This window comes from Cajanus cajan, chromosome 5, assembly GCF_000230855.2.
Source record: "Cajanus cajan strain Asha chromosome 5, NIPB_CcT2T_4, whole genome shotgun sequence".
Lineage (NCBI taxonomy): Eukaryota > Viridiplantae > Streptophyta > Magnoliopsida > Fabales > Fabaceae > Cajanus > Cajanus cajan.
Genome location: NC_138521.1, coordinates 65297197 through 65317991, shown reverse-complemented (window position 1 = coordinate 65317991; position 20795 = coordinate 65297197). Strand labels below are relative to the sequence as shown.

The 20795-nt window shown below is 35.2% G+C and overlaps 1 protein-coding gene across 1 annotated transcript; it reads left to right on the top strand.

Annotated features, from left to right (window-relative positions):
• The first annotated feature begins 12510 nt into the window (after positions 1–12510).
• LOC109809586 (putative 1-deoxy-D-xylulose-5-phosphate synthase 2, chloroplastic) lies at positions 12511–19143 on the top strand. Its single transcript, XM_020372927.3, has 10 exons — positions 12511–12738; positions 12837–13010; positions 13284–13448; positions 13570–13720; positions 14283–14554; positions 14999–15272; positions 17353–17660; positions 17920–18201; positions 18287–18571; positions 18656–19143. The coding sequence occupies exons 1-10, from the start codon at positions 12637–12639 to the stop codon at positions 18812–18814; spliced, it is 2172 nt and encodes a 723-aa protein (XP_020228516.1). The 5' UTR covers positions 12511–12636; the 3' UTR covers positions 18815–19143.
• Positions 19144–20795: the final 1652 nt, after the last annotated feature.

The following is a 20795-nucleotide window of genomic DNA, read 5'->3' as shown; positions in this document are numbered from 1 at the left end:
GTTTTACTTTCTAAATTTTATTTTTAATTATTTTGGTTATTTATGAAGGTTTTATGTGAACCCTTTTTACCATTGTTGAATATTTTATTCTTTAGTTAATTACAAGATTTATTTATATATGTGTTGGGGTAGTAAGGGTGTCACAAGAATCATCTCTACTTGAATTGGTGTCGGGCACAAATGAAGTGATGTTGGGCTTGAGTCAAGCAAAGGCCCTCTACATGATTGGGGTTGAACGTGGATTTTACCATGCTAGGTGAGAAAGAGTGGGAGACTTTGTATCTCATCCATGCTAGGTGAGGAGATTTGGACGTCAAGAGTGAGTTGTATGACTTATATGAGATGTTTTGATTTGTTTCTAAGTGATGCATGATGCATGATGAATGTTGTATGAAGATAGTTCATTATGCATTGAGTTTAGATAATGTATAATAATATTTTTGTTGTTAAGTTGTGAATTGATGGATGAATAAGTTGTAAAGTTGAATGATGCTATAGTTGATCAAGTTGTTAAGTTGTTAGGCATGTGGTGTAGATACACGTCTTTGTTAAGATACACAAAATCTATGAGAGTAAAAGTTGTTTTAGAAATTAAAATATTTCATTATGTGGATATGAGTTTTGGTGCTCAAAGAGCCTAAGTTGAGAACCTTCAATAAATAAGTTGACTTCTAAATAGGTAGTTGTTTTAAGTTGTCCTCTCTAAGTTTTATGTAGAATTTGTATGTGGGTAAGGTTAATGCATAAATGTATAAAGTGACCAATTGAGTAAGGTACAAGACCGAAAACTTAGTCCTTAATTGAGTATTGGAAGGATGTAGTATTTGAAGTGTAGTTGGTGGGCTAATCCTATAGGAGGCTTAGTATTATAAGTTAATGTTGTGGTAGACTCATATCCAAGTTGTTATACCTTGACGAGAATACTAAACTTTCTAATTTAAGTGGCAAAACCTAAGAAATCAAATTAAGTTGCATACTTGGCACTCTTTGAGACCTAACATTATCTATTCTTGATCTGGTTGTGATAGGTTAGATATTGTGGTTCAGTAGAGTTTAGTCACTTAAATTGTTCACCTCTGTTGTTGGAGATCTCTGTAGTTGATATGCGTAACAACATATTAGTTGTTTAAAGTTGTTATGATGTGGTGTTGTAAGTTGTTGAGATGTTGGTATGATAATGTTGTTTATAAGTTGAAAGTTGATATGTAAAGTTGCATTAAATGTTGATTAAGTTGTTTATATTGTATTATTGAAAACTGATGCTGTGAATGTATATTGATTTCTTTTCATAAGCTTACTTTTTCTTTTCCTTGTAGTTGGAACTGCAATGATCATATTTTGTATAAGAGTAAGACATGATTGATGACTTGGTTAACTAGTGGAGGAACATGTTAGTGATGGCCTAATTATAATAATGTTGCTTGGTTGTATAAACACTTGATAAACGCTTAGGGTTATTTTGTGTATAGTAGTTATGTAGGTGGTGTAAATTATATGTGCACAAGGGGTGTACGTAACTCCATAAGAGGATTTATGATTCCAGTTGTTTTGTTTACTGTCATATACATGCGTGTGAGACTTAATAATTGATTTCAAATGTGACAAAAATGTAATATTTTGGTTACTTATATATATTGCAAAGATCGCTATGGCCCATAGCTACCACATTTTTTTTAAAAAAAATATGTTCTAAAAAATTTAAAATAAAAAAATGTGTAGTTGTGACTCACAACGACACAAAAAAAAAGTGTAACTATGACTTGCAATGACACAATCTAAAAAAAATAGTGTAGTTATGATCCACAATACACAAAAAAATATTAATATAGCTATGACCCACACCAACAATATGTATATATATATATATGGGGAATGCTAATGTACTCTGTAATACCTTATTTTTTTATTATTATTATTATTTATTATTAAAATGGCATTTTTGTGAATTTTATAAAGGTATAGGGGTATTATTGTAATTATTGATGGCATTTTCGCAATTTTCAAAAAGTTTGAAGGGTGTTTTGGTAACTTGGAACGGGCCGTTCCAAAAGCAAAACGGGCCGTTCCAAGCTTTAAAATTTTACTAAAAATCTTGATTGAGAACGGGCTCAGAACGGCCGTTCCGACAAGGAGAACGGGCCGTTCTGATTGTGAAACGGGCCGTTCTAAAGGGAGAACAGGCCGTTTCAAAAGGAGTACGGGCCGTTCTGCTGGAATTGGGAACGGGCCGTTCCGGTTTTGGAACGGGCCGTTCCAGTTCAAAAATTTGCGTAGATTTTTCGAGCCCAGAACGGGCGTTCCGATTTTTGGAACGGCCGTACCGGGTAGGTGAGCCAGAATTGCTATAAATAGGGGCTTGGGGAGTTATGAAAAATCATACCTTGGGAAGAGAAAATCCTTAGAGAAAGAGGGAGGAAAGGAAAGGAGGAGAAAGAGGAAGAGGAATCCGGTAGAGGTGGTTCTGTCAGAATAAAGAAAAGAGGAGAAAGAGGAGGAGGTTCTGCTCAAATTTCGGTTCCTATCTAAGGAAGAGAGAGGAGGAGGTTCTGCCCGAGTTTTGGTTCAGGATTATCCAAGTAAGGGAAGTTAGTTTTTTTTGAAATTATTTGATGATTAATAATAAATGAATATTTTTGAACTGTGTCAAATTTTGTTGTTGAGTCGAGCTGAATTATATGTTGATTTTTAACAGTATTGTACTATAAAGATGTTGAACTGAGTTATGAGTAGTAAGTTGTGTTGAATACTACTTAGCTGTGTTGTATGCTGATTTGCTGTACTATATAATGCTGAACTGTATGCTGATTATACCCACTTGAGGTGGTGTTGTTGCTGCTGTTATAGCCGCTATGTCGGTGCTGTTAGCCACTATTGTGGTGCTGTTGTTGCCGCTAAGTCGGTGTTGTTATTAGCCACTATTGTGGTGCTGTTGTTGCCGCTAAGTCGGTGTTGTTATTAGCCACTATTGTGGTGCTGTTGTTGCCGCTAAGTCGGTGTTGTTATTAGCCACTATTGTGGTGCTGTTGTTGCCGCTAAGTCGGTGTTGTTATTAGCCACTATTGTGGTGCTGTTGTTGCCGCTAAGTCGGTGTTGTTATTAGCCACTAGAGTGGTGCTGTTGTTGCCGCTAAGTCGGTGTTGTTATAGCCACTAGAGTGGTGCTATTGCTGCTACTAAGCAGTGTTGATATAACCGCATTACGGTGCTGATGTTGTTGAGCAATATAAGCTGTGCAGATGTGTTGATAATTATAACGATGAGTTTATTTACATTGCTAATCCTTTACTAGTATGTTTTGATTGATTTTAAAAGAATACTAGCTTACCCTTGCATGTTTTCCATGTGGTTGGAACTGCGATGATCATACTATGTATGGGAGCAGAGCAGGAATAGGTGGGCTTCTTGGGATGAGTCTCCGGCGGACTTTGGAGTTAATTTGCTTGTGTGGATATTTTGCTTGTAGCTACTTGGGATAGTAGCATTTGGTTGTAATTTTCCTTGGTACACTTTAACTCTAGTCAGACTGGAATCTTGTATATTTATATATTCTAGATCCTATATTTATATACTTGTTCTATCTGTCTGGTGTTTTAGTGTGCTATACAGTGTGTAGTGACCAGCCGGGTCGTTACACTTAATGGTATCAGAGCAGTTCGAGTCTAATGGACACTCTTTGGGGGTGGTTCCTTTAGGCTTTTGTTGTGCTAAACTCTGTGTTGTGTTGTCTTGTTGTGTTGATTGTTGTGTTAATTGTTGTAGTGATTTGTTGTGCTTGTGTGGCTTAGTTACTGTTTACTAAAGAAGTTGTTATCTTTGTAGAAGATGACTAGGACAAATGAGCAGATAGCCCGTGCCCTCGAGATGTTGGCCATGGCTATGCAACAACAAAATACCTATTTAGCTAGGATGGAGGTTGAGAGAGCTGCAGTTAGTGCAGCAAGACCTGCAGGGTCACAGGAGAGCCGGGATCTTGCTGAGTTCCGAAAGTGTAACCCTCCGCAGTTTACTGGAGATGGGGATTCAGAGGTAGCTGACCGCTGGATCCGTGAATTAGAGAAGATCTTTACCGTATTGGGATGTCCTCCAGAGAGGAGGTTAGCATATGCTGTGTACATGCTTGTGGGAGAAGCTGAGCATTGGTGGAGAGGCACCTATCAGATGCTTGTTGCTAGAGGAGTTACCGTTGACTGGGAGTGTTTCAGGACAGTGTTCATGGAGAAATACTTTCCTGACAGTGTAAGGCACGCCAAGGAGGTTGAATTTATGCGACTGCATCAGGGTGGGATGACAGTTTCTGAGTATGCGATAAAATTCGAGCACCTGGCCCGTTTTTATCCGCAGGTTATGCCTGAGGCTTGGAAATGCAGGAAATTTGCAGATGGATTGAGATATGAGCTGAAGAGGATGGTGGTGCCTATGGCCATCACGGAGTTCCCAGCCTTAGTGGAGAAGGCGAAGGTGGTTGAGCAGTTGGAAGGTGGCAACCGTACTGTAAGGACTATTGGAGGACCATATGGGTCCAAGAAGGGTGAGAGTCAGAGGAAACCATATGACAGGCCCCAACCACAGCGAGGGGGTTCTGTTTATAGGCAATCTTTCAGTGCTGCTAGTGGAGATAGACAGAGTGGAGGTGCCACTCTGAGATGTTTCAGGTGTGCTGGGCCCCACTTTATCAGGGACTGTCCGCACACGGAGAACCGTTGCTTCAGATGTCATCAAATGGGCCACGAATCGGCAAATTGTCCTACGGGGGATAGACCAGAGAGGAGCACTCAGAGGAGTAATGTACAGAGGGCTGATACTCAGAGGAGTGGTGCACAGAGAGCTGATACACAGAGGGGTGACAGACCTACTACTGCTGGTAGGGTATTTACTTTGACGGGTGCTGAGGCTTCGACTTCTTCTGATCTTGTGAAGGGGAAGGGCAAGGCCGCTGGTAAGGATGTGATGATTTTATTTGACTCTGGTGCTACGCATTCATTTATATCATATGCATGTGCTGCTTTGTTGGGTGTGCCTGTGTGTGAGTTGGGGTTGAGACTACTTGTGTCGACGCCCGCTTCTACTTCTGTGATTGCTTCTGAATTGTGCGTGGGTTGTCCAATTGTGGTGTATGAGAAGAAGTACAAGGTGAACTTGATTTGTTTACCTTTGGTGGATATTGACATAATCTTAGGGATGGATTGGTTGTCTGCCAATCGCATCCTTATAGACTGTGCCAATAGGCGGTTAATCTTCCCTCAAGAGGAGGATGAGCTGTTGATCTCAGCTGTTCAAGCTGAGTCCTTGCTGAGGGATGGGGCAGAGTGCTGTCTTCTGCTTGCTACCACGAGTGTGGAGACCGAGAGGATCTTAGCTGGTATCGATGTGGTGAAGGAGTATACCGAGGTGTTCCCTGACGAGGTGCCTGGATTGCCTCCTGTTAGGGAGATGGAGTTCAGCATTGACCTGGTTCCAAGTGCGGGACCAGTGTCAGTAGCTCCCTATAGGATGGCTCCTGCTGAGCTGGCTGAGCTGAAAGATCAGTTGGAGGACTTATTGGAAAAGCAGTTGGTGCGACCGAGTGTTTCGCCGTGGGGTGCTCCTGTGTTGTTGGTAAAGAAGAAGGATGGGGGTAGTCGACTGTGTGTTGATTACCGGCAGCTGAACAAATTGACCATTAAGAACAAATATCCACTTCCCCGGATAGATGACTTAATGGATCAATTGAGGGGCGCGACGGTGTTTTCTAAGATTGACTTGAGGTCAGGATATCACCAGATTAGGGTGAAGGAGGGTGACATACCGAAGACTGCTTTCAGGACTAGGTATGGTCACTATGAATATGTTGTGATGCCGTTCGGTGTGACCAACGCCCCCGCTGTGTTCATGGACTACATGAACAGGATCTTCCGGCCGTTCTTGGATAAATTCGTGGTAGTGTTTATTGATGATATCTTAGTTTATTCAAGGACCCCGGAGGAACATGGAGAGCACTTGAGGACAGTGTTGGAGATTTTGAAAACGAAGCAATTGTATACTAAGCTTTCAAAATGTGAGTTCTGGTTGGATGAGGTGAAGTTCTTGGGCCACGTGATTTCAGCTAAGGGGATTGCTGTTGATCCGGCTAAGGTGGAGTCGGTATTGCAGTGGGAACGCCCGAGGACTGTCACGGATATACGGAGCTTTGTGGGCTTAGCGGGTTACTATCGGAGGTTCATTGAAGGATTCTCTAGGATAGTAGCGCCTCTGACCCAGTTGACGAGGAAGGAGCAGCCGTTTATTTGGACAGATGCCTGTGAACGGAGCTTTGAGGAGTTGAAGAGAAGGTTGACTACTTCTCCTGTGTTGGTGTTACCGAATTCTGGTGAGCCTTTTGATGTGTACTGTGATGCTTCTCATCAGGGTCTGGGGTGTGTGTTGATGCAAAACGGGAAAGTAGTGGCGTATGCTTCAAGGCAACTGAAAACTCATGAGAGGAACTATCCCACTCATGATCTGGAGTTAGCAGCTGTGGTGTTTGCCTTAAAGACTTGGAGGCATTACTTGTATGGAGCTCGATTCAGTGTCTTCAGTGATCACAAAAGTCTGAAGTATCTGTTTGATCAGAAGGAGCTGAACATGAGACAGAGGCGGTGGATGGAGTTTCTGAAGGATTTTGATTTTCAGTTGATGTATCATCCAGGCAAGGCCAATGTGGTGGCAGATGCGCTGAGTAGGAAATCCATCCACATGACAAGTATGATGATTAGAGAGCTGGAGTTGATTGAGAAGTTCAGAGATTTGAATCTCTGTGTGGAGTTAGCTCAGGATCACATTAGTTGTGGGGCAGTTACCATAACTAATGAGTTCTTGAGGCAAGTTGGACTTAAGCAGTTGCAAGACACCGAACTGGTGAAGCTTCTTGGGATGTTGGGTACCGATAAAGCTGTAGGCTTTGAGCTGGGAGAGGATGGGATCTTAAGGTTCAGAGGCAGGATTTGCCTACCTCAGGATGCTGAGCTAAGGAGAGCTGTGCTAGAGGAAGGTCACAAGAGCAAACTTAGCATACATCCAGGTATGACTAAGATGTACCAAGACCTCAAGAAGACTTTCTGGTGGTCTGGTATGAAGAGAGAGATAGCTGAGTATGTGGCGGCCTGTTTAACCTGTCAGAAGGCAAAGGTTGAACATCAAAAGCCTAGTGGGTTAATGCAACAGATTGAGACTCCCGAATGGAAATGGGATAGCATTACTATGGATTTCATCGTGAGGTTGCCTAGGTCATCTAGGAATAGTGATGCTATCTGGGTGATTGTTGATCGGTTGACCAAGTGTGCGCATTTCTTGCCTGTCAACATCAAGTGGTCCTTAGAGAAGCTGACGCAGTTGTATATAAGGGAGATAGTTCGGTTGCACGGGGTGCCTTCCAGTATTATTTCCGACCGAGATCCGAGATTCACTTCCAGATTCTGGCAGAGTCTACACCGAGCTTTAGGCACAAAGCTGAAGCTGAGTTCTGCTTATCATCCACAGACGGATGGTCAGTCAGAGAGGACAATCCAGTCCTTGGAGGATCTGCTGAGGGCTTGTATGTTAGATCACTTGGGTAGTTGGGAGGAAGTATTACCGCTTGTGGAGTTTACTTACAACAACAGTTTCCATGCTAGTATTGGGATGGCGCCGTTTGAAGCCTTATATGGCAGGAGATGTAGGACTCCTCTGTGCTGGTATCAGGATGGTGAGTCAGTGGTTGTGGGACCGGAGTTGATCCTACAGACTACTGAAAAGGTGAAGATGATTCAGGAGAAAATGAGGACTGCCCAGAGTAGGCAGAAATCATATGCTGACAAAAGGCGTAAGCCTTTAGAGTTTGCTGAGGGGGAACATGTGTTTCTGAAGGTGACTCCGACTTCTGGTGTGGGTAGAGCGCTGAAGACTCAGAAGTTAACACCAAGATTCGTGGGTCCCTATCAAATAATACAGCGTGTGGGTCCGGTTGCTTATCGGTTGGCTTTGCCACCGTCTCTTTCAAACCTACACGATGTATTTCATGTGTCCCAGCTGAGGAAGTATGTTCATGACCCGAGTCATGTGGTGGAGATGGATGAGGTGCAGGTGAAGGAGAATCTGACTTATGAAAAGAAACCGGTAGCTATAATTGATCATAAGTTGAAGGAGCTTCGTGGCAAGTCCATAAAATTGGTGAAAATTCTTTGGGATGCAACTACGGGTGAGGCAACTTGGGAAGTAGAAAGTCAGTTCAGTGAACAGTACCCATATCTCTTCTAAGTAAGTGAATTTTCGAGGACGAAAATTTTTGTTGTTGGGGAGAATTGTAATACCTTATTTTTTTATTATTATTATTATTTATTATTAAAATGGCATTTTTGTGAATTTTATAAAGGTATAGGGGTATTATTGTAATTATTGATGGCATTTTCGCAATTTTCAAAAAGTTTGAAGGGTGTTTTGGTAACTTGGAACGGGCCGTTCCAAAAGCAAAACGGGCCGTTCCAAGCTTTAAAATTTTACTAAAAATCTTGATTGAGAACGGGCTCAGAACGGCCGTTCCGACAAGGAGAACGGGCCGTTCTGATTGTGAAACGGGCCGTTCTAAAGGGAGAACAGGCCGTTTCAAAAGGAGTACGGGCCGTTCTGCTGGAATTGGGAACGGGCCGTTCCGGTTTTGGAACGGGCCGTTCCAGTTCAAAAATTTGCGTAGATTTTTCGAGCCCAGAACGGGCGTTCCGATTTTTGGAACGGCCGTACCGGGTAGGTGAGCCAGAATTGCTATAAATAGGGGCTTGGGGAGTTATGAAAAATCATACCTTGGGAAGAGAAAATCCTTAGAGAAAGAGGGAGGAAAGGAAAGGAGGAGAAAGAGGAAGAGGAATCCGGTAGAGGTGGTTCTGTCAGAATAAAGAAAAGAGGAGAAAGAGGAGGAGGTTCTGCTCAAATTTCGGTTCCTATCTAAGGAAGAGAGAGGAGGAGGTTCTGCCCGAGTTTTGGTTCAGGATTATCCAAGTAAGGGAAGTTAGTTTTTTTTGAAATTATTTGATGATTAATAATAAATGAATATTTTTGAACTGTGTCAAATTTTGTTGTTGAGTCGAGCTGAATTATATGTTGATTTTTAACAGTATTGTACTATAAAGATGTTGAACTGAGTTATGAGTAGTAAGTTGTGTTGAATACTACTTAGCTGTGTTGTATGCTGATTTGCTGTACTATATAATGCTGAACTGTATGCTGATTATACCCACTTGAGGTGGTGTTGTTGCTGCTGTTATAGCCGCTATGTCGGTGCTGTTAGCCACTATTGTGGTGCTGTTGTTGCCGCTAAGTCGGTGTTGTTATTAGCCACTATTGTGGTGCTGTTGTTGCCGCTAAGTCGGTGTTGTTATTAGCCACTATTGTGGTGCTGTTGTTGCCGCTAAGTCGGTGTTGTTATTAGCCACTATTGTGGTGCTGTTGTTGCCGCTAAGTCGGTGTTGTTATTAGCCACTATTGTGGTGCTGTTGTTGCCGCTAAGTCGGTGTTGTTATTAGCCACTAGAGTGGTGCTGTTGTTGCCGCTAAGTCGGTGTTGTTATAGCCACTAGAGTGGTGCTATTGCTGCTACTAAGCAGTGTTGATATAACCGCATTACGGTGCTGATGTTGTTGAGCAATATAAGCTGTGCAGATGTGTTGATAATTATAACGATGAATTTATTTACATTGCTAATCCTTTACTAGTATGTTTTGATTGATTTTAAAAGAATACTAGCTTACCCTTGCATGTTTTCCATGTGGTTGGAACTGCGATGATCATACTATGTATGGGAGCAGAGCAGGAATAGGTGGGCTTCTTGGGATGAGTCTCCGGCGGACTTTGGAGTTAATTTGCTTGTGTGGATATTTTGCTTGTAGCTACTTGGGATAGTAGCATTTGGTTGTAATTTTCCTTGGTACACTTTAACTCTAGTCAGACTGGAATCTTGTATATTTATATATTCTAGATCCTATATTTATATACTTGTTCTATCTGTCTGGTGTTTTAGTGTGCTATACAGTGTGTAGTGACCAGCCGGGTCGTTACATACTCCCACCTATTTTTTAGTGGGAGTATATTAGCAACCTACACCAATTTTTTAGGACAAAAAAACCACTCATTTATTTTGATTTGGTTAATTCGTACAAAAGATATTATAGTAATTTAATTTAATTTTAAATGAAAATAAAATATTTTCTCTCTCTTATTAATTTCATTCTCTAAATCATTTCTCTCTCTTATTAAATTTCTTCTCCAACTCATTTCTCTTTTTTATTAAATTCTTTCTCTAACTTATTTATCTCTCTCCTATTAAATTCTTTCTTTAACTCATTTCTCTTTCATATCTCATGATGTCTCCCTCCTCTCTCTCTGAACAAATAAAAATTTATTAATAGAAAAAATAAATGAATTGGAGAATAAAATTAATAAGAGAGAGAAAATATTTTTATTTTCATTTAAAATTAAATTAAATTACTATAATATCCTTTGTACGAATTAACCAAATCAAAATAAATGAGTGATTTTTTTGTCCTAAAAAATTGGTGTAAGTTGCTAACATATTCCCACTAAAAAATAGGTGGGAGTACATTAACATTCCCCTATATATATATATATATATATATATATATATATATATATATATATATATATATATATATATATATATGTATCACTAGGTCAGTATAGATTATAACGATCCTTAGTGAAGTCGATCTGTGCCACCTTAGGCTATAGCAACTCATTTTGGGTCGTTATAGACTACAATGACTAAATTTTAATTAGCTAAAAGAACAAAATAAAAATTGTCACGTGTCATTGTAGCCCACAACGACACTATTTAAAATAGTCTCAAAAGCATAATATATTTCAAAACAATCATATTTACGTAAATAATTTGTAAAAAAAGTCTCACAAGAGTTAAAAAGTCACATCCTACATATCTTAAGTTTCGGCCCACGAATGATAAGATTACTATATTGTTATTAATCTCCATTTCAATTCTAATAATTTAGATTTATTTACAATTTCTTTCTTTCAATTTGTTCTTTTCAAAACATCACTTTTCACTTTTTAATTTCAATTTCTTTCCCAAATTCTTACTATTTTACATTTTTGTAAAGTCTCTCTTTCTACCTTATTTCAAGTTAAAAATCAATAAATTACTAGTTCCAATAAAAAAGAATTCACACAATTTTAAAAGATTTCGGTCCTGCTTAAAAAAAAAATTATTTGTAATAAATTTTTGGAATCAAATTTCACTGCATACAATAACATTACTCTATTGCTTATTGGACAGACGAGCATTGGATTCAGGCCTTTCTGTCATATGTTATGGGTTTGACGTTTTACGGATCATTAATTGATGCCGTTAGATACCTACAAATGCAAGTTAGGTGACAACAAATAAATCAACTTCATTGACTGAGTAACATCTTCGTATCTTGTAAATATTTTTCCAACAAATATTTCTATTGATTATAATATTTATTTTTATTATTTAATATATATATATATATATATATAATTTATAACATGAGTTTTTTTTCCTTTTTTTCAATGACAAATTAATTACACACTTACTTTTTTTTAAAAAATGGTTATTTTTATTATGAAAGTACGAAGTGCCTTTTTTTTCTACAAATATATATTTTAAAAAATAATATAGACTTTAATTTAAATACTCTTAATTATTGTTATTACTAGAGAAAGAGAGACAATTCTTATCTTTCTATACTATTTTTAAAATAAAAAGGAAGAAAATATTAATATTAAAAATAAATGACTTGAAATTGAATTTGATAATTTACAAAATCAGTTGATTAAATGTGGAGACCAAATTAATTTGACCTTTATCAATAGTTACAATTAATTCTATTATTAAATATTAATAATAAATAAATAAATAAATAAGACGAGTTTACATATACCACCCTTTATATTGTCCATATTTGTACGCACACCCTTCTATCCACCCACCCTAAACTATACATTTCACACACCATAAACTATAAATTTATTTTATCGCTTGTTTAGAAATTAAGAAAAAAAAAAAAAAAAACTTCGACATTCTCCATTAATAATTCTTTATTCAATTGAAAAATTAAAACTGGGTATTGACAACCAATAGTTATATGTTAATATCATTTAAATTCTTATTTTATTTAGACTTTTATATTTACAAAAAAAAAAATTCCCATGTTCTTTTTATTAGTGTCCTTTGTAATGTTTGTTGTAGGAAATGGATCAGCCTTGATAAATATTCTAACTTCTATAACTTGTGCATAAATCTCTTTTTGGTTAGACATGAGTATTTTCCATAGTAACTAATTCTAATAGCCAGAAACATCCAAAAGCAACTGAGCTAGAACCATAGTCTAATTTTTATTTGAATTTTTGACATGTAACTTGAGAGTGATGTGATGTGAAGCTCACGTGCTAAATGCAAAACTCCATTACTTCAAGTCTTCAAGGCTTTCAACTATGAACAGTGTATTATGTATCTATAAATTGCCCTGTTCAACACAGACCCTGCAAGTCCGCACCTTCATACACGACCAAATAGTGCTTCTAATTGTTCTTAGTTTTCTCTCCTCACCAGATAACAACAACAAAACATTTCTTCCCACGTCAACTACCTTAACATGGCTTCTTTTGTTCTTGGGACCAATTTCCTTCCCATGTTTTATTCTCACAATAAGTACTGCTACTTCCCAAGTATTTCAAACATCACCAATCCACAAAGGGTATTAATAATTCTAATATGCATCAATCAAAAAGGAAATAACTAGTGGAGTCTAGGATGATAATTAACACTTATTTGTTATTTGATTCTCTTTTTCAGATGAAGCAAGTGATAGCTGCTGGAGGAGACAATACATGTGAGGAGATGGAGAAGAAACGCTACGAATCAAATCAACAGTTGCGGAGATCTCTAAATTTTTCAGGAGATAAGCCATCCACCCCAGTATTGGACACCATCAATTACCCAATCCACACGAAAAATCTATCCATAAAGGTAGCTACATGATGTGAGGATATTTTACGAGTGTTATTTTTTATAAGATTATAATCATTAAAGTATATTTGTGTTATATAAGTTGTTATTTCTTGTCTTATTTTATCGATGTGAGATTTGTTTGTATCTCGCTACTATACAAGTATAACTTCTTGAATATACAAAAGAAAGGAGTATATTATATACAATGTTATCCAATGTAAATAATGAAACTCATGTTCTTGAATGCATGATACATGTATGGTTCATCGCTTTTAACATTATATTAATCAGGAACTTGAGGAGCTAGCTGATGAACTCCGTGAAGAGATTGTTTATACAGTGTCAAAGACTGGTGGGCATTTAAGTTCAAGCTTAGGTGTGGCAGAGTTAACTGTGGCACTTCACCATGTATTCAACACTCCTCAAGACAAGATCGTTTGGGACGTTGGTCATCAGGTACCCAAAAAAATTACTTCCTCTTTTGATAGTACTAAATAATATATAAAATATGAAGTAACCATTAAATAGTATTTACTATATATCTTAATTTTGACGTATCAATTTGGTGGATTGACAGACCTATGCTCATAAGATTTTAACGGGAAGAAGATCCAAAATGCACACAATTCGACAGACTGGTGGACTTGCAGGATTTCCCAAGAGGGATGAGAGTGTTCATGATGCCTTCGGTGTTGGTCATAGTTCTACTAGCATTTCAGCTGCATTAGGTAAACTATTTATAACACTTGTTTTTAATTATAATTAATTTCATCCTTATATCTTAATTAAGCCTAACTTAACCATAAAAATTTGCTTATGACATTTTGTCTAGAATTTTACATGAAAGATATGTAAGATTAAACATTTGATATATAACAGATAGTTCGAAAAGTCTAATAACAAGGATTAAATAAATTTGATATTATCTTAAAATTTAAATTTCACTTTAAAAACCAATTCATAAAGTGAAATTTTATCTATTACTTATATACACTATTTCCATGAAATCGAATAATCAATGAGATCTAACACGCCACACCCTAAGAAAAATTAGTAATGCTACCCGCTGAATTCACGCGTCCCACAGTTTTACACATCTGTTAAAGATGTACAATTTATTTATAGATGAATAATGACAAAAGTATTTTTCGAATGCGACGTTACGCAAGAATTATTACTTTATGAGTTGGATATCCATGAACTTGTGTATAGTCTTTATTATAGTAGGCACTTTAAATTGACGAACATGTGTTTTTTTTAATAGTGTATTTTGGCGTGACTTTCTTTCAGGGATGGCAATTGGGAGAGACTTGATTGGAAAGGATAACCATGTGATTTCAGTGATCGGTGACGGAGCCATGACAGGTGGACAAGCGTACGAGGCAATGAACAACGCTGGTTTTCTTGATACCAACCTTATAATAATCTTAAACGACAACGAACAAGTTTCTCTTCCCACAGCAACCATTGATGGCCCCGCTCCTCCGGTTGGAGCACTTAGTAGGGCCCTCGCCAGGCTAAATACTAGTTCTAAGTTCCATCAACTTCGTGAGGTCGCAAAGGTAACACTTCAATTTTCTAACTTCTTTTTTTCTCCATGAGTTGAATTAATTTTGAAGCTTCAACTTCATGCAATAGGCCTATTTTAGTTGTATCATGATTTGCAAAACAAAACTGTTGTTAAAACATAATACAGACGATGTAGTTCTGCTGGAATCAATAAAGCACTGATTTCGACACGGACACCACAATTCGGTTAATGCTAAAACAATTTGGTAACAAGTTTTACTTATTCTCTTGATTCGTATCCAAATCATATAAGAAATGCATTAAAGTTGTATTAAAAATGTGTTTAAATTGTATAATAATAATTTTTAATTATGATACGATAAAGAGGTGTGAGAAATATGTTAAGGCATGTCTCAAAAGTATTATATCCAAAACGTGTTTAATAAATTGACACGACATTCATAGGCTTCTACTAATATTTGGTGACCGATGAACAGGGAATCACGAAGCAAATTGGAAGCCAGGCACATGAATTTGCATCAAAAATGGATTCCTACATTAGAGGGATGGTAGGTGGTGCTGGTGCTTGTTTATTTGAAGAGCTTGGGCTCTTTTACATTGGCCCAGTAGATGGCCATGACATGGAAGACCTTGTGCACATCCTCAAAAATGTCAAGGATATGCCAACACTTGGACCTGTTCTCATTCATGTAATCACTGAGAAAGGAAAGGGCTATCATCCAGCTGAAGTTGCTACCGACAAGATGCACGGTAAGTGATTTACATGTATCACATATGTTACTACCCTTTTATAATTATGAACATGACACTTAATTGTTTCCTGGTTGATTGAGAATTTTAGGGTATTTTTAAAATTAATTATGTGTCGTTATGCGTGTATTTTTTTTTTTAATTAAGACGGCTTGAATTTAGTCACGTACAAGTTACTATCGGCTGTAGCGATTTTAATAGTGTCGTTATTAACTGTTTTAACATCTAAAATGACTCAATTTTATAAAAATTAATTTTTTCATTAAAATAAAAAGTTATATATTTTAAAATATATTTAGTTTAAGAGTTGAACTTTTAAAATATTTTAATAATTACAAAAAAATAAGATTTTTTAAAAATAACCCAGAATAGTTCAGTCAATTAAAAATAAATTAATAGTATATTTTAAGATAAATTTAAATTGAAATAATTAAGATTAAAAAAAACTTCATTTTTATAAAGAATTTTTTTTATAAAAAAAATAGAGAAAAAAAACCCTGAAAAAAAAGGTGCTAAAAAATGAAAAAAAAAAGTAGAGTGATAGAAGAAAAACAAAATGAAAAGGAAAAAAAATTTACAAAATTTTAAAGACAGTAAACAAATATTATTAAAATACATCTGGAAAAGAAAAAAAATAAGTGAAGGGAAAAAATGTAAAAAAAAAGCACAAAAGAAAAATAATGAATTACAAAATAATTTTTTTTAAAAAAACTGGTAAAATAAATCTAGAGAGAGAAAAAATGACCCAATGACACAAGAAAAAAAAAAGTATTGCGCTTGCCTTCTTGCATGCTCGCCAAGTGTCATTTTTATCGCAAAAAATCCAATAAAAATTTGACACGTGACACCATAACAATAGAAAAAAAACTTACCATAAAATAATTTAAAAACGTTAATATTTTTACATATTATTTTTTCAAATTATATTTATTATTTTTTTCAAATTATATTACCTTCATTTTTTAAAATATAAATTAATATTTTAAAAACATTAATAGATTTACATATTATATAAATAAAATTTTATAAAACAAATAAATCGCTAGGGAGCATAGCACATTACATTTCATATTTTTAATTAATATTTATAAAAAAAAATTTATTTAATAATATATGAAAAATTTATATTTTACTGCTAGTAAAAAAATTACTTGTTTTATCATATTTATATTTACAATAATATATATATATATATATATATATATTTTATAATTATATTTCTTATATTAAATAATTCAATTTAAAAATTAATTCATTCTTTCTTCATTTTTAACACTCTTAATTAAATAAATTTAATTTTTAAAAAATATTTCTATGCTAAATATTTAAATAAAATTTTATTAAAAAATTTATTAATTAAAATTGTTGTAATCTACAACGACTTTATTTAAATATATTTTTTAAGAAAAAAATTTGGGCATTATAGCGACATTATTATATTTAATTAGTATTTAAAAAATAATTTTATTATTCACTAATTTAAAAAAAAATAGTTTGCTGCTAAGAAAAAATTTTACTCACATTTTTATATTTATATTTATAAATATATATATATATATATATATATATATACGTGTATATATATATATATATAATAATTATTTTTCTAAAAATGTTATATGTCAAAATTTAAATAAACTAATTTTTAAAAAATAATAAATAATTGGTGTTGTTACAAATTGTAACGACTGTATTTATTTATTTTTATAAAAAAAACTATACGATATTCAAAAATAATTAAATAAATTAAATTTTTTTAAAATATTATACACTAAAATTTTAAATAAATTATTTTATAAAAAATAATTAATTGGTGTCGCTATAACAACTTCATAAAATTACTTTTTTTAAATTTTCAGAAGTCGTTGTGTATCGTTAGTGCCTACGACTTTAATTGAAGCACTACCGGCTATCATGACTTTTATACCATGACTTTCATGACTTTAAAAAAAAAAAAAATACACGCGGTACTAGTATGCCATTACCCAAAGCCACACTGTAATAAACTGCTCTAATAATAATTACCCTTGTTTCACCATTTATGTAATGCAATTGGCTTAGGGGGTTCTATTTTATGCAGGTGTTGTGAAATTTGATCCCAAGTCAGGGAAGCAGTTGAAATCCAAAATTATTACGCGGTCTTACACGCAGTATTTTGCCGAGTCTTTGACAGCAGAGGCAGAAGTTGATGAGAAAATTGTTGCCATACATGCTGCAATGGGAGGGGGTACCGGGCTTAACTTGTTTCAACAGCGCTTCCCCGAAAGATGTTTTGATGTTGGGATAGCAGAACAACATGCCGTAACCTTTGCTGCTGGCCTAGCTGCTGAAGGCCTTAAACCCTTTTGCGCAATTTACTCTTCCTTTCTACAAAGAGGTTATGATCAGGTCAGAAGTTATGAAACTACAGAGATTTAGAATCTGTTTAGATTGTTTAGATATGTAAGTTTAAAGTGCTTTAAAGAGTTTCACTACTGAAAAAACCCTTTATTTTCAGTAAATAAACTTTTAAAGACCCTTCTAAACTTATATAAGACAGATTCTTAATCAAAACTAGGGTTTTCTTCTCTTTGCTTCTTTGCATGTTGGAAATTATTAGTGGAATCTCCCCTTAACTTTGTGATTGTGAATGTGGTGCATGATGCAGGTAGCACATGATGTTGACCTTCAAAAGCTTCCGGTTAGATTTGCGTTAGACAGAGCAGGCCTAGTTGGTGCTGATGGCCCAACTCACTGTGGAGCCTTTGACACAACATTCATGGCTTGTTTGCCAAACATGGTGGTTATGGCTCCATCAGATGAGACTGAATTGATGCACATGGTAGCCACTGCTGCAGCCATAGATGACAGGCCTAGCTGCTTTAGGTACCCAAGAGGGAATGGTATAGGTTCCATTCTTCCACCTTACAATAAGGGCATGCCACTAGAGGTGCTTATTTCAACTATAATCCTCTTAGATTTCAAAAATTTTCTTCAAAGATGCTTACATTTTTCTAAATGCAATTGAAATATAGGTCGGTAAAGGAAGGGTATTAAAGGAAGGAAGTAGGGTGGCTCTTGTTGGTTATGGGACAATGGTCCAAAGTTGTATGGAAGCGGCTAAGGTTCTTGAAGCTCATGGCATCTCAACAACTGTGGCTGATGCACGATTTTGTAAGCCTCTAGATGGTGATCTAATGAGGAGACTCGCAAGAGAGCATGAGATTCTTATCACAGTTGAAGAGGGATCCATTGGAGGATTTGGTTCTCATGTTTCTCATTTTCTAGGATTGAATGGTCTTCTTGATGGTAATCTTAAGGTGAGACTTTTTTGGTTACCCTTCTTTATATGTAGATGGATTAATCGTGTATAGTGTATTAAACTATAGTTTCATTTGATGCAGTGGCGAGCCTTGACATTGCCTGACAGATACATAAACCATGGATCTCAGACAGATCAAATTGAAATGGCAGGGCTGAGTTCACACCATATTGCAGCTACTGCTTTGTCATTAACGAATGTGCATTTGGATAGTCGTCTACTTCTCAGCCTACAGATATGAATCGTAACACAAATTGTGAGCATGTAATACATGTACATAAGTTGTAATTATATCACCTAAAGTATGGCAATAAAGTAATTAAAATGCTTCGGGTGTAAATAAAGTTCTTCATCCTTTATCATTGGGGAGTTTTTGATAATTAACCAGGTACTTAAGGAGGGAAGCAAAAAGTAAAAGTGAGGTGGGGAACAATAGTCGTTCTATTTAAAATATATTTTGTATAATTATGATAAGAAGTTTCATTTATGAGATATCCACAGCAAGTTGTTGTGAGTGACTCAAGCATGTAAATGTTCTCTCACAGTCGTTAAGAGTTCCATTATCCTCTATCAACTTGTCTAGTTAAGAGTTTTTCCATTATTCCATATCAACTTGATTAACAGCGGATCAGCTTGGAAATACAACAAAATATAAGTCGCATGAGACAGATATATAGATACAACGCTAACAAAGACTTGGGAGGGTTTAGAAGAACACTATGAATTGTGTGGATTGGCTTACTAATTGGAGCTTCAATCATAACTATGGAGTGAAAAAAAAATTGGGAAACTTCTCCAAATAAATAACACTTTTTTTTTGGATGTTAAAGGAAATAAAAATTAATAAATAATAAATAAAGATAAATAAATAAAAATTATGTTATTTGAATGGATAATAGTATGAAAAAATATTAAATTTATGTTCACCTTTACTTTACAACACAATTTTGCCCTTAAAGATAGAAAAATATAAGGACAAAATTAAGGATGATTGTGAATAATCATTCTTAATCACGTAAATGAAGAAGAGGAATTCTTAACATGATTCCATTATAAAAAATTTCTCTGCATTTGAAATCGCTACCATCCAAACCAAAAAAGACTATTTTTTTATTTTTTGGGTGTTGAGGTAAGGGGGATGGGAATGTGGGTTTTTCGGAAATCGGAATGGGGAAATGGAATTCCAAACCTAATGCATACATTCATGTAGTTGTAGACAGTAGCTTCAACACCAAATGACTATCGAGAACCGAATTAGCGAAAGACATTTATTTTATTTACATTCTTTATTTATATATATATATATATATATATATATATATATATATATATATATATATATATATGCCTTGTTTAATTCATTGGAGCATCTCTATTCCAACACCTCTCATTTTTATTATATTTATTAAGTGAAATTTATTATTACACATCCCTCGTTTTTTATTTTTACGACTTAAACAACTATTCTCTCTAATTTAAAAATTCTATTAAACAAGTCCCACAAATAATTCTACACCCTTACATTTTGTCAACATTAATTTTTCCAATTTTATTATTTTCCTGAAAGAGTATACTACTGAGCCAAAAAAAAAAAAAAAAGTTAGCACCAATGCTAATGAAAACACTTGGTGTTTCACAAGTTATTATTATTATTATTATTTTTTAGGTCACAAGTTATTATTTAGCATCCACTCATATGAAAAATTTTGATTTAATATTGTTTTGGTTTGAAGAACATTTATGATTAGTCTAGTTATTCAATTAATGTCAAAACATTCAAAAGTGTAATATGATTGTCTTTACTCTAGGGTTAAGATATTTATGCTTAATTACAATGAATTTATGAATCTTGAGAATTTCAGAATTTGATAAGGTAATTACTTATCAATTCGTGATCTTTATTAATAAGAATAATATTTTGTGTCAAATATGGATTTCAAATTGGATTTGTGCTAACATCCCTTCGGTGGTTGGGTTACTTAGTCTATTAAGGGTGCTTGGTGGGGTATTCAACCAAAATCTCTTGATCAAAATCTCTTGGCCTAATCCTTTCGCTCAGAATCTCGACAAATGTTAGGGTACTTAATCAAATTCTCTTGATAAGACCCTCTCGAAAATATTTAAGATACTCAGTCAAAATCTCTTAACAAAAAGTCAGAAAAGTACAAATATCAATACTTATAAAATATACTCCCTACAAGCACCTTCATAAGAGGTTTTAA